Here is a 15199-nt window from a genome sequence, read left to right as displayed (position 1 = left end):
AGATCATCTCACACTAAAAACCACATGATGCTAAGCAACAAAAAACCACCTGACACTTATGAACATTCAAAAACATTATATCACTAGAAAGAGACCTACCATACAAAAACAATGGTGTGAGACAATGCATTATGACAGGCAACAGCTAATTAAATGAACAGTGAAGATTAACTGACAGAGTGGCTTCTCAGTGTACATTTACCTTTAGAACTTAAACATTTGGGCTGATCTTCACACACTGCTGAATCCCAATAGCATGAAGGTCCATGTCATCAAAAGCTGCATTTCTTTCTTTACTCTAGTTCTGTATATCATCTATGACTGATTTTATAGAAAACATCTAACTTCTATGTTTTATTAGTATTTTGACAGCAAGAAAACATCTTGACCTTATCACCTAAACATATTGACATACTCATCTTCTAATGGATGAGTTTCTCCAACAATAACCAGACAGTGAAGGGGGGCACCAAGGTTTTCAAGGGCAAGATCCTCCAGTGTGCATGTCTTCAACATCTGTGACTTGGTTCCTACCCTTGCCACACCTATCACTAGTTGCTCAGGAGTGAGAGGAGTGGGTCTGCCTTCTGATGCCCTCCTTTTAATGACCTCCACAATCTGTGCAGCTCCATCTGCTGCAGTCATGAACCTTGGAGGTTCGTAAACTTTCAAACCTTTAATTAGGTTTTCAGGTTTTTGCTCTTTAACTTTGATATCAAGCAGGCAGAGGGTATGCCAGCCATTCTCCATATTGCTGCAGATTTTATCATAGTAGCTATCTGGACACCAACCATCTTCCCAAAATGGAAGAGAAACCGTCTCCCCAAAGGAATACAACTGTAGACCACAACAACCAACAGCATTTAAGATAGAAGCATTATGAATAATATTGAGAAGAATATTTTTATCTAAGGCACGGATCACAAGATCTATGTGAGTTGTGGCACTTAGAGGATCACCAATAACCAGGAAAGCAACATCACCAGTTTTTGTACACTGCAAGATTTCCTCTGAGCTTTGCTCAACCATTTCTCTGTCTACAACTGTTATTTCTTTGTCAAACAAAGTCTGCATTGCTTCAATACCACCCTCCATGACAGATGTGTAGTTTTCAAGGAACACTTTTGAAGATTTCTTGATGGCATCCAGGCCTTTCACTGTTACATCCCCTGCAAGAAAAATCATGCATTAAAAAAACAGTACAATCCAAAATTTCCTCCTCCTCTATTTTTGATGCAAGGTTGTGTTGAATCAAATCTTAAGTACCTTAGCTATAAAACCACCACAATAGAGACTTAGAGAGCTGAAATTCTATAATAACATACACAGCTTTCTAAAAGTTATAGCATGCCAAATGCCAAAGTACACTGCAGATACTACAAATTTATACCAGATGCAATTGAAAGTCTAAGACAATCCAAGCTTCACAGAAATTCTTAGACAAGATAATCTAGACTCAGGCAGGTGATCAATGGATTATTCTTTACAAAACCTATTCTGAGGACCTGTAAAAGATACTGGAATCAATATGTGCCTAAGAATCTTTCTTCTTCTTCTTCCTCAGCTTATATCCCATCTTCATATGGGGTCACTGTTCCTCGCTAGTCTCTTCCAGATATTCTTTTCAGCCACCTGATTTTCTAGCAGTCCTTTTTCACTCATATCTTCTCTAAGCTTGTCCTTCCATCTCAGCTTTGGTCTACCTCTTCTTCTTCTTCTTCCCTCCACCTCCATAGTCATTGCTCTTCTTCCTACATAGTTTTCATCTCTTCTCATTACATGCCCATACCAATTTAACCTTCTTTCTTGCATCTTTGAACTTATCTCTGCAACTTTCCTTGTGCCTCTTATCAACTCCTTCTGGATCTTATCTTTTCTTGTCACACTGCACATCCATCTTAACATTCTCATTTCTGCTATATCAACCTTCTTTTCATGTACCTTCTTCATAGCCCAAGTTTCACTTCCATACATCATTGCAGGCCTTACTGTTGCTTTGTAAACTTTACCTTTCAGTCTTGCACTTAATTTTGTCACATAGAACCCGACATTTTTTGCCAGGAATTCCATCCACACTGAATCCGATGGTTTATTTCTACATCTAGTTCACCGTCCATAGTTACATGCGATCCAAGATATCGGTAGGCAGTAACTCTCTTAACCCTAAACAGACGACATTGACGATTTAGTTATGATTGAAATGCCTTGAATTATATGCAGAAAATACGGAAAGTATGGAACAACAACCGAATGTAACTTTATCGTTACAATCTACTGAGAGTACTCATGGGATCTAAACCCCGCTGGTTAGTCCGATCTGGAAACACTGGCTTCTTGTTAACCAGAAGTCAGCTGGTGGTGAAGGGAAGCAACGCTTGATGTTTTGCTACCTATTACCACATATCCAGGTGAGATACATGCCAAATATAATTATTCATTGACAATAACCTCTTACTGATTGTATAGGTATCATTATTGATTACATAACTGGAATATAGGCCTATTTACTCTCAATGTTTTAAATGTAACTATTTAGTTAACTTCGTCCGTGATTCCAAAGAAATTGCTTTGCAACAGGTACTGTACTCAATTTTACGGCCATAGAGGTGCTTCCCTGCCTCAAGAAAGAGATGTGGAGTAGATGGTATCATGTATGACTTTTTGATATATACTGGCAAAATCCTTCCAGTTGAAGGTGAACTAGATTTAGGAGCCAGTTCCAATGCAGTTAACCACTTGGCAAAATGCATTCCTGAGGGTATCAATCACTTGTTATATTTTGATAACTGGTTCTCCTCACTTCAACTGATGACCTATCTAGCTAAAAGACAAATCGACTTCCAGGTATTTCCTTTGATAGTGACAAAGAACTTTTGAAGAAGGGAAGAGGTTCATATCAAGAAAAGTGAGCCCTGGTAGAAGATGTTGAGGTCCGATAAGTGAAATGGATGGACAATAGATCTGTCCACCTGCTATCAGCATTTACCTCAGCACAACCACTAGATGAATGCAAGCGTTATGAGAAAAAGCACAAGAACGTCATCACAATCCCATGTCCTGCACCTGTGAAGGAGTATGATAAGTTTATGGGTGGGGTAGACTTGATGGACTCACTCTTAGGACTCTATAGAATCCACATCAGATCCAAAAACTACTACCATAAGCTATTCTTCCATTTTCTGGACGTTAGTCTTGTGAACTCCTGGTTGTTATACCAGAGAGACCGTGCAGACTTTGCTGTTCCAAAGAAGAACATGATGCTGCTCCAGGAGTTCAAGATGTCTGTAGCAGAATCACTTCTACTAGAAGGTAAGAATCCTGTTGCTTCAGCCATTGCTACAGAATTCACAAAGAAAAAGAAACGTTCCCCTACCACAAAATCCATTCCTGAAGATGTCATCAGAACTGACAGCTACAACCACTTTCCAGTGGTAATGGAAAGAGGCAGATGCAAAAACCCAAACTGCAAAGCTGCTCCAGTGTACTATTGTAACAAATACAAAGTGCATCTGTGCATCACTAAACACAAAAACTGTTTCCTTGTTTTCCATACAAAGTAAAAAGAAAATTGAAGCTATGACAATCACCATAACCTGTGTTACCACTATGATTATCACTACTTTACCTCCTAGGAATCTATTTAGTTATATGTATATGCATTTGATTTCATGTCCACACATTTTCAACTGATGAATTCAGGATGATGAAGGAACATTTTCACACTGCATTCATAAAATATTGCTTTTAGTTTTGGTGCTTGTGATATATTTTTTTTTCATTTAGATTTCCTGAATACAACACTACACTAGTTTGTATCAGTTCAATGGTGAAATAAAAAGTTTTTACTTTCTTTAATGTCTTCTTATTGAAAAACATACGTATTTTATCATAAAGAGCTTGAAAACATGAGAAAATTTAATATCATTGAAAAGTAGTATTTTATCTAATGACGGAGGAATGTAACTATTTAGTAACACTTACGTAAAATCTATATGAAATACTTTTAGCAAAAATAAATATCCAAAATATGTCAACAGCATCAATTTTGATAAAAAGAAACCATAATATGTTTTTTACAAAGATGGGAAAAGAATTCAGGCGTTATAGGGTTAATGGCTTCCTCATCTATACTCATATCATCTCCACCATCTACCGCATTAAAGGGTAGGTACTCGGTCTTGCTTCTACTAATCTTCAAACCTCTATCCTTTAATGCACCTTTCCATCTCGAAAGTTCCCCCTGCAGATCAGCTTTTGTCTCACTCACCAGAACGATATCATCAGCAAATAGCATTTTCCATGGTGCTTCTCTTCTCACGTCTTCCCTTAAGACATCCATAATTAGATAAAAAAGATAAGGGCTAAGAGCCGATCCCTGATGTAGTCCAACTCTGATGGTAAATCCTTCCGTAGCCCCAACGCAGCTAGCAACATGCAATGTCACATCCCTGTACATATCTTGCACCAGCCTCACATATTTTTCACTAACACCTTTCTCCCTCATACATCTCCAAACCTCTGACCTTGGGACACGATCATATGCTTTCTCAAGGTCTATGAAAGCAATATGTAGTTCCCGCTGGTTCTCTCTGTATTTTTCCATGGTCTGTTTCAGGGCAAATATTGCATCTGACGTCTGTCTACCTTAGATAAAGCCAAACTCATTTTCACTCACTTCTGTTTCAACTGCAATCCTTCTTCCTATAATCCTTTCATATAATTTCATTGTATGTGACAGGAGCTTGATTCCTCTGTAGTTTGAGCACTCCTGGATATCTCCTTTTTCTTTGTAAATGGGGATGATGACACTCTTCCTCCATTGAGATGGGATCTTCTCCTGCTCATAGATCTTTTTCATGAGGTCCCATATAATATCAATCCCCAGTTCACTGAGGCATTGCCACACTTCTATCGGGATGTTATTTGGCCCTACCCGCTTTATTCTTTTTCATAATTTTCAATGCTTGTCCCACTTCAGCTCGGTTGATACTTTCAGTCACTCTTTCAGTTGGTGTTCCCTCACCCACAAGTATTCTGCCTAAGAATCTTTCTACAAAGGATATATAGAAGTGCCTGTTAAAACTGGTAATCACCAGTTTCAGAATTTGAAATAATCACCTAGCTTTTGAATTAATTGAAAACAAAGGCAAACATTTTTTCCTGGCAAAAGTAGGAATCCTTACCAGGTTGGCCAAGACCAAGTCCAATCATGTGGAAGATCCTTTGTTACTTGTGGGTTTATGCTTCAAATTGTCTTCATGCCCCATAAAATAAGCTGCCAATTTTTCTAAGGCTTCCTCCTCCACTGGATGACATTCACCACATACAATAAGTGAGTGAAGAGGCTCCCCAAGGTCACAGTCAACCAGTTCTGTTAATAGAAAATTTGAACAAATATGAATTTCAATTTAATCTGACCAAGTCATAAGACCAAAAAACAGAAATTAGTGGGATATATCCAACCTCTTGATGGGCAGACAGTATGTAAGATCTAGAGAAGTACTTGACAAAATCCTAGTTGGAAGGCCATTGTAAAAATAATATCATGAAGAACAGGGACAATCAAGAGCTGGATATAATACCACTTAAGTAGGGAGAAAATAAAGATAAAATGTAAGAAATAAAAATTTGGGTAGAGAAGTAACATGTGTACTAAATTTAAAAGTTTTGGCACAAATGATCTTCACAAGTAAATTATATGCCAGTAAATACAATCACACTTTGTATGTTATGCAAAAACCATTAACAAAGGAGAAGTTTTCCTCCTGAGCCTAAGAAAACTCTAGCAAACCCCATACAACTTTTGTGGAGGGCATGAAAACTGTCAGACGACAATGGTTTAAATATTTCTTCTATTCACCTTTTAATTTTCCTTTAATAATCTGCTGGGATGGGGTGCCAACTCTTGCAAGTCCAACACAAAGAGAGTCTTCTGTCAGCAGCCAGTCTCTGTCTTCCCCTTTGGAGGAGCTTTGGTGCCGCTCAATCACAGCCAACAGCTGTTGCACTGCCTGAGCCACACGCATGTACCGAGGAGGCTCAAAGATTTTTCTTCCTCGGAGCAGGTTTTCTAAACTCTGTTCCTTCACCTTTATATCTGAAAACAGTAATCCATCAAAAGACACCTATAAAACTATATCTTGTAAGATAATTGATGTATCACTGTAGGTGTGCATTGGTAAGAGGGATACTGGCCAAGAATAATAAAATTATGTTGAAAAGGCCTATACACGTGGCAGTCAATACATGGCATTAATTTCTTGCACATTACAACAATCTTACATCTGCTCCTCTGTAGACCATAATAATTTTTTTCTCACACTAAAAAAGATAACCAATTCTCATGTGCTCCATATATCACTCCCAAACATTTCTTTCAGCACTCTTTCATCTTATAATATTCAATCTTACCAAATACCATTTTTATTCTTCCTGGCATTCCATTAGCATTCCAGTATGTCCACAAACAAACTTACACTTGTCAGTGAGGATCTTATTTCATCATCTTTACAACTTCTTCAACAAACATGAAGACTAAAAGACCAAGGGGCCTTCAAGCAATTCTGTACATACACAAATCTCAAAATCAACGCTGGTAGATAAAGAGCCGGAGTCTGGTAGAGCAACCAACATTTAATCATCATTATTTTTTTTTTAATGTAAGACGGAAGACTGGCTAAGGGCAACAACAAAAAAAAAAAAAAAGTACTGATTTTTTTTCTTCTTTTGCATGAAGAATGTGTGAGTAGTTAGATACATGTAGTTTTGTGTGAAGAAATAGAGTTGTCTTTAGAGGACAGGCTGTGACTGCCCCCTTTAGCTAGGCGGATATATGACTAAATTGTTCATTTTGGGTTAAAAGCATGACATTTGGCAGAAAGTTAGGCTAGGCCTATATGATGATTTTCAGATATGGGGCCATCATGAACTCTGCCCAGGAGGCGAATGGCAGCCATTTTCCAATATGGCCGCCAGTAAAATGTACATAACCTAATTCAGGGTAATTTTGTCAGCATAACGTGTTTAAAAGTGGATTAAATGCTTTCAGATTAATAAGATATTTATTATGACGTTCTGAGGGTAACTACATATTTGACCTATGATGACCTATGATGACCTTGGTTGACCTTAAAATGACAATTTTTGCGAAAATAGGGGAAATACCCCTTTTTTACCCAAAACATCATATTTTTTCGGATTTTTGTCCTCGGTAAGTTTTATTACCATAGTATCGCTCGGTCGAGTCAATCTCCGACCGTCATCAGGCGGTTGCTGACCCTGAGAAAGGCCTAATAATATGTTGAATATGGACAACCTACTTCAAAAATACGTAAACAAAGCTGAACCGTTACGCGAACTTGAGCCCTATATGTAGGTAATACATAGTGGTACACAATACACTCGTACAATACACTCAATACACAAAGAGTGGGGTACAAAATGTCATTACTACACAAACTATACACTGACGGTCCAGTACCGTACACACCGAGCCTCAGCCGATAGCCCCAGTGAGTGTCACTGTTAGTTTTCACAGTCACCTCCACACTGGCAGAGAGCAGTACACCTCAAGGCCGCCTTGTTGCACTTGCAGTGACCTCTGCAACCTTTTCTGCAGCCACAGCACAGCAGCTCTCGAGAGGAGATGCTGGCCTCAGGAAGGGTAGTCCACAGTGGCTTCCAGTCTGGTGGCTCTGTCCAACCCCAGTCTCCTGGAGATGGAAGGGCAGGAGCGGCAGTAAAGGCTTGCCCCCAGATGTGGCCAGCCTGGTAGACTGCCCTCTTGGCATGCTGCACCAGTGCAGCTCTCGTTGGCGGCAGCGATTCCATTGGCATGCCCGCTTGGTGAAGAGATGCTGGCGCACTTCGTCAATGCTGTCCAGGTCACTGGTGCGGTCATACAGGAAGACTGTGAAGTGCTCCAGCATGGTCATAGCTTCATCATCTATCTCTCCAGGAGCATCGCACAGGAGACCAAACGTGGCTGTTACATCATCAAAGGCATTCCAGGTCTGCCATGCTAGCTTCTTCCCTCTTCTGGTGAAGGATGAGACGACATCACACCCTGTGTAAGCATGGAACATAGGTAGAGCAGTGGCTCTTTCAGGACCAATGCGAGATGCTATTTCGTCGGCAGGTATGTATTTGAAGTTCTGGCCAGTCCCAAAAGCAATCCACAGGTGCTTTAAGTGTAGCCTTGGCACTGCAGCGACTGACAGGACCACCACATCGGTATCAACTGTACGCAGGACAATCTTCTGGCATCCTTGTCGGACAGCATCAGCAGTGTGCAGCAGCATTCTTGTGTCGGCTTCTTCCTGAGTACAGGGGCTCAGTGCTGCAGTGATGCTTTCATCTGGTGGATTGCAAAGAACACCATCACCTAGGGTGGCAACAAGCTGCTTTCCATCTGGTCGGTGCTGCATTTTCATTGTGCATCTAGCCAGGAATGTGAACAGTTCCTGCTTGTTTGCATCAAGTCTCAGAAACTGCTGCCAGTTGCCAGGTAAGTTGTTGTTCCCTTGAACCCGGCGTCTGATCCCCTTTCCGCGGCGCTTTCTGGTTTCAGACTTCAAGCTGTTCTCAAGGTACTGGTCCCACACTATATCCACCCTGTCTGCTCGCTCCAGCTGCTTTTCAATGTAAGGCAAGAAGACTTTGTCTGCATAGTCATTGAATGTTGTGCAAACAACTGGCTTCAGCATGTTCACAAGCGCAGCACCATCGAGGATGATCGCATCAGAATCGGGAGCATCAATGCTACACTCAACACTGCTAGTGAGGCAGTCAAGAAGATCTGACTTCTTGCCCTGGCGTAACTTGCCATCCTGAGACAGAGACGGTGGGCACCTCTGATTTTCGTGTCTGAAGAATTCATTTAGATCACCGTCTCGTGATTGACACGCAATGTACAGTCGCGAAAATAGTGAGCAGTCACTCTTAAGAGACTGTAACTTGGACGTGGACTGGGACTTGCCTCTTGCTGGAGGTTGTCCGAACAGTTGGAGTTTGTTCTTCGTGATCCTGTCACTGAGAGGCTTGCTGCCATTCACGAGGCGCTCTTCAACAAAGGACTGATACTGCTGTACTCCAAGTTCTTCAGCCTGACGAACGGACTTGGCAGCTTCTTCATCCATGATGTCATGGGTGTCAAGACATATCAACTCCTGGCTCTCCTCGATGAATGGATTCCCCATGTCAGTTATGACCTCAACCAGGGAACACACCTGTGTGACAAACGTCTTCTGAATGCTTGCAGTCTGTTCAAGGTGCCTCATCTCTTTGCTCTGCTTGCTCTCCATAGCCTCCACTGAAGACTCAAATTCAGCAATCATCCTTGCCATCCTTGAAAAACCGTAGGGAGGGGGCATATAATATTCTACTGGCGGCCATATTGGAAAATGGCTGCCATTCGCTTCCTGGGCAGAATTCATGATGGCCCCATATCTGAAAATCTTCATAAGGGTCTAGACTAACTTTGTGCCAAATGCCATGCTTTTAACCCAAAGTGAACAATTCGGCCATTTTTTGTCATATATCCGCCTAGCTACTTGTGCTGTGTGACAAAAAGGAAATGTTCACAGTGAGATCACATCTGGCTGTAATGACAAGTTCACAGCACCCCCTGAACCCTGGTATTAGACCTCACTAGGAGTAACTATCGTTTCGACAGATGAACAACTCTCTCACTCCCCCACCACCCAACATGGAACATGACCTCATAAAAACACATAATGCTGATGAACCTAATCTAGCATATCATAAGAGGGGAGTGTAATTGTTAGAACAGAACAATAAACTAATTACCTAAAAGACAAAGTGTGTGGAGCCTTTTCCGTAGATTTTTGTTGATCTTATCACAGAAGCTGACTGGCTCCCATCCATCTTGCCAGAAAGGAATGGACACAGTTTCTCCAAAATGATACAGCTGCAACCCACATGAACCAACAGCATTCAAAATTGATGCATTGCTAATTATCTGAAAAATTGTAAAGGAGATGCTGCAGCTGTCCATAAATAATTTGTACATTTGCAAACTATCATCTGAAAAATTCATGAGTATTCACTTATTTACTATCCTAAATCTACTGTTCACACTGTTTATGGCTGGATAAATGTAAAAGCCATAGACACCAGGTTAATATCTAATAACACTTAAAAACTACAGTAAGTCCTCCTTATACGGTACTTCGTTATCCGGTAAATTCACAGTTACAGTGTTAGGTAATTACTACCCTGGATTCTATTTACGGTAAGAAAAATTAACAGATAAGGTATCCGCTCGTGTTTTGTTTACACCGTACAGTAGCGCCACCACGCCATACGCCCACCACAACAACCAGTCTTCTCCTGTGTTTCCCACTGAACACAGGTGAAATCCTTACGGCGTGTTTTTTGTAGATATCACAACGCACAGTGATGCACCCATAATGGCCCCAAAACATTCTGCAGACACAGTTGGAGTTGAAAATGCAAAGCGAAAGAGGAGTAGTCTGAAATTGGAGGTAAAATTAGATATTTTGAAGAGGAAGGAGCAGGGAGAAGGTATGTCTGCCATAAGTTGAAACTTAGGCCTAGCCTAGTCAACAGTCTGAACGGTGTTAAAGAATCGTGAGGCTATAAAAAAAAAGCTGGGGAGAATACATAGAATCTGAAGAGCAGAGCCTCATCTGCCTACTCAGCGGAAGATGAGTAAGGGCTGAAATCCCTACTGTCCCTTAGCCTCGGAAGGGACATCATCTGATAGAGTACATGGCGAGTGAAAGGTAAATAAAAACATTTTCTGTTTGTTTCTTTTGCCCAGTACTTTACATTATTTTATATGACTATTTTCATGTATTTTCATGTCTGTAGGGGTGACTTTCGAAGTGCTGGAACACATTCCCTATTATTACATGTTATAAGGGGTTCGGTATATGGTAATTTCGATTTGCGGTAAGGTTTTCAGGGACGCATATGTACCGTATAACAAGGAGTTACTGTACAAGATAACTGTGGCCATAGTGAGTATAGATCATCATAACATGCAATAAAGTCTGTTCAGGTGTGATAGAACCTGGTGTTTGATGGCTGCCTTGATACCACCATACCCCCTATCAGTCCAAAAGCAGCTATTATACCAGTTACTAGCTTAAACTATGGTTTCTTTCCTGCATTGTATTTAAAAAGCCTAAAATAGTAAAATGAAACATGAGGAGAGAAGTAGCAGCAATCATATCAACTCTTCGTTTGAACCATGTGCTCTTTTCTGTTCTATAACAAAGGAAAACAAATAATCTTTGTAATGCACCACAAGCACCTCTGTAGCAGCCACTCACCTCCACAGGGACGCCCAACTGGTGAGCCCGTAGTTTAAGGTCAGTGTGGGTTGTAGCACCAAGAGGGTCCCCCACCACCAGCAGGGCCACATCTTTGGATTTGGCTCCCACAAACAGCTCATCTGAGGCCTGCTCTACCTGTTCTCTGTCAGCTAATATCACTTTGCGACCATAAAACTTCTCCTGAAACATTAACATGGCAAATCATTACAGTATCTTCAAAATTGTCATAATCCACAGTAAATACTATATATAAAAAAATTAAAGAGATTACATGTTACCACAATCAGTAAACACACTGGATATGTGACAATCATTAAAAAAAATAGGATTTACTATAGATACATCAAAATACATGATCACAGCACGCACTAGCTATAGAATGGTGACCCACCAGAGCTTCCTTGCCTCCACTAAGGATGGAGGTGTATGCCTCAAGGTAGACACGCTCACAGTTCTTGATCACCTCCAGGCCTCTCACTGTCACATCTCGTGGGTCTCCCAAGCCCAACCCAATGAGATAGAACACCATAATTGAGGCTCATTAATCCTGAAAAATAGAAATGCAATTCATCCATCAAATTACAAAAGCAGTGTTTAATATGGTGACTGCATCATGCTAATATTTATTATGTCAATCTCTATTCCTGCCGCCCTTCAAACTCGGAAATTTTTTTTTCATGAAATTAGGACTTATGTAGTAGTAGTAGTAGTAGTATATATATATATATATATATATATATATATATATATATATATATATATATATATATATATATTAGGGATCAACCGATTATCACCGCTGATATTAAGCATTTTGACGCATGTCGTCATCCACCTTTTTTATTTTTTCAATTCGACGGCCAATAAGAGATCAATTTAAAACTGGGTTATTTTGGCTCTGATGCAGCCACGCCTCTCTGTCTGCTGTCACTACTCTGTCTCCAGTATTGTCCTACCCACAGCACCATCCGATTGGTTACAAGCAGAGCCACAATAACAGCCAAACTTTATTTACTGTAGAAAACTATAGGGAGCTATTTATTTGTTTAAGTTTTCATTTAACTTTATAAGACATGCTGCTGAGCCTGGAAGCTCCCTCCACTTTTTGTAAAAAAAAAAAAAAAAAGACTAACATGTTGCAAATCTGAAAAGCTGTTAAATAAACATATGCTTAAAGGCATTTAAAAAAAGTTAAGTGGAGTTTGTATTATTCAAAATTTTGATGCCAATGTTTTCCCTTTTACTGCAAATGAATATCAGCTCCAAATATTGGTTATCTGCCTCCTTGACTACTAATAATCGGTATTGGTATCGGCCCTGAAAAAAACATATCGGTTGATCTCTAATATATATATATATATATATATATATATATATATATATATATATATATATATATATATAATGCTATCTGATTTTTTCTTTATTATTGTTCAAATCAGGTTTTCAACCTGATATTTGAAAACCCTCTGTGGTTCACAATAAGATTTCCAGGGGTACTTAAATGGCTGATCTAATAATATCCTTTGCAGTAGCACTGCATACTGAGTTACTGTCAGTCACTAAATTAATATTCAGTTTGATATCAGATAACTGGGGGTTCAGGTAGATGGTCTCATAACTCAGAATTCTTAACGAGAAAAAGCTTGAGATTATAGACTTGTAATATGTAATATTAAAATAGTGTTTGTAGTATTACCAGATAATCACATAAAATATTTGTTTTGACCAATCTCTCAAAAATATCATTACATGATATTTTGAAGTAGAAACAATTCTTACAACATTATGATCAATGTTCTACACATCTGTATGCACATGGGATTTATAACAATATTTTACTTTGTGTCACTAGGGAGCATGCAGTAGTAACAACATCTGATAGTTTAGTTCTGAAGATTCCCCATTGCTCCTTCATATGTAGTACTCCCTCTACAAGTAGGAATAAATGCACAGAAAAAAGCTATGAGGAATCTAAAAATAAGAATTGTGATCAGATTATGAGAACCACAATAGTAAAGTTGCAGTTAGCCCTAATATATCTTATCCTCATTCTCTCCTCTATCCTTAAAAAATTGGGGGACCTCATGGGAAAAGTTTTAGGATAGGGAATACCAAACTGAGGTTTTACCCTCAATGAACCCTTTGCCCTACATAATTTAATGTACCCTAATATAATTGAGGGCGAGGGTTATCTCAAGTGATCCCTAACATTTGGCCACTAACCTAACCTGACTTAAGAGTATATCTTCACGGGAAGCAAAAGGTCCAGGGTGTGCTTGGTTAACATCTTAATAAGAATACTGGCGCTACTGTGTGTTCAGTATTCGATCAGAGAAACTAATTCAGAAAGTTGAGGCCCTATGGTAAAAAAAAAAATCTCCAAAAAAGTGACAAGAAATAACAACCAAAAGCAAACACGGACAAGTTTGTTTTCTTGCATTCGTGAGGATACAATACAATGACATGTTCTCAGCTTGCACTAGTGCTGTGAGTAAAATTATGGGATGTGACAACGACATTACGGGTTATTTATTACCACTCTGAAGCTAGTCGGTGGCTTGGTGCTCCTGTCTTACCCACAAACTGTCTCGGTCCTTGGACAGTCTAGCGAGTGGCGTCTGCTGCGAGTGAGAGGCAGTGTTGCCGCCTCAAGCCACGTGTCTCCCTGACACTAGCAACGAGGCACGCCTTGGCAATTCCTGACAGGGTGACACCTTTTGTTTTTCATACCACACACATAAACTTATTTATTTCACACTCCACACTACCAATAAAGAACAACAATGCAATTGCTGCTCTAACTAGAGGCCATTTTTAGTAGAAGACAATGCCGTCCAGACGTGGAAACAAGGCCTAACACCCACGCTGCCATGACCTTTCCTGACCTTCCGTGGCAGGTGTGCCCATGCCCGCAGCAGAGCAACGCCTGCTGCTGCCCGCTGTTGCTCACCGACTAAACTATATCTCATGCTGAACTTAACAATGAGTGACTGCCCGCGCCACTACTTACCTTCAAGAGCTCCTTCAATTGTTGATTAAGCCGCCGTGCACTGCGTATTATCTGAAAAGGCATCAACACTGAGCATTTCTTCTGACACGTGCCCGCGCCGACACCTGTGCCTGTCTACCTTGCTCCGCCTCAACATGGCGGCCCAGGCGGCAGGCGGGCGTCTATGCTTCCTGACAGTCCTGCACTAATTCTACCCTCTGATTGTACTGACTTCTTCCTCCTGAATATACATTGATTCAAAATTAAGCTTCATTTCTTATCATCATGTATCACTCAGTTGATAATATGAACTATATATATGAAAGAAGCAAGGCAATTAGCACTTTTAAATATCCCGCATCACTGTCATACCTCGGGGCACTAGTGCTAGGTGTTTTACGGCATTACTTTTCTTGTAGCAAACACCTATAACTATGAAAAGTCAAATACTTACTGATAGATATGAAGGCGTGTTAATATTACTAAAAAAAAATAAGACAATCTATACAAATAACTGAGATTTGGCACAAATATGCCAGGGATGCAGCTGAACAGCGGCAGTCTCATCACAGCGAAATGACTATTTTTACCTGCACTGGGCTCCTACAGTCATCACCAATTCTACGGGTTCACAAAAATTTATCTACGTTTCCCTACTTTCACTGATATGATTCTCCTCCCCTCTCTCTCTCTCTCTCTCTCTCTCTCTCTCTCTCTCTCTCTCTCTCTCTCTCTCTCTCTCTCTCTCTCTCTCTCCTTGGTCTTATTTTGTACCATTCTTGTCATGAAGTTATCAGTGAAAATTGTTTCAATAAGACTTCTCGTTTATCTTTTGCTATTTCCTTAGTTAGCGGCGGTTTCTTCAGTAGTGACACGGGCTGATCCT

At 40.1% G+C, this 15199-nt stretch overlaps 1 protein-coding gene across 1 annotated transcript; it reads right to left on the bottom strand.

Annotated features, from left to right (window-relative positions):
• Positions 1-341: 341 nt before the first annotated feature.
• Positions 342-14494, bottom strand: LOC123503472. The gene is given in 8 exon segments (XM_045253260.1): positions 342-1169; positions 5184-5219; positions 5222-5371; positions 5861-6097; positions 9808-9979; positions 11319-11501; positions 11713-11868; positions 14335-14494. Coding segments are annotated over 7 exon segments (1692 nt in total). The 5' UTR covers positions 11851-11868; positions 14335-14494; the 3' UTR covers positions 342-393.
• Between the last annotated feature and the right edge of the window lie 705 nt (positions 14495-15199).

This window comes from Portunus trituberculatus, chromosome 14 (genome assembly GCF_017591435.1).
Source record: "Portunus trituberculatus isolate SZX2019 chromosome 14, ASM1759143v1, whole genome shotgun sequence".
In the NCBI taxonomy this organism is placed as follows: domain Eukaryota; kingdom Metazoa; phylum Arthropoda; class Malacostraca; order Decapoda; family Portunidae; genus Portunus; species Portunus trituberculatus.
Note: the sequence above shows the minus strand (reverse complement) of the source record. Positions and strands in the feature narration are given on the sequence as shown.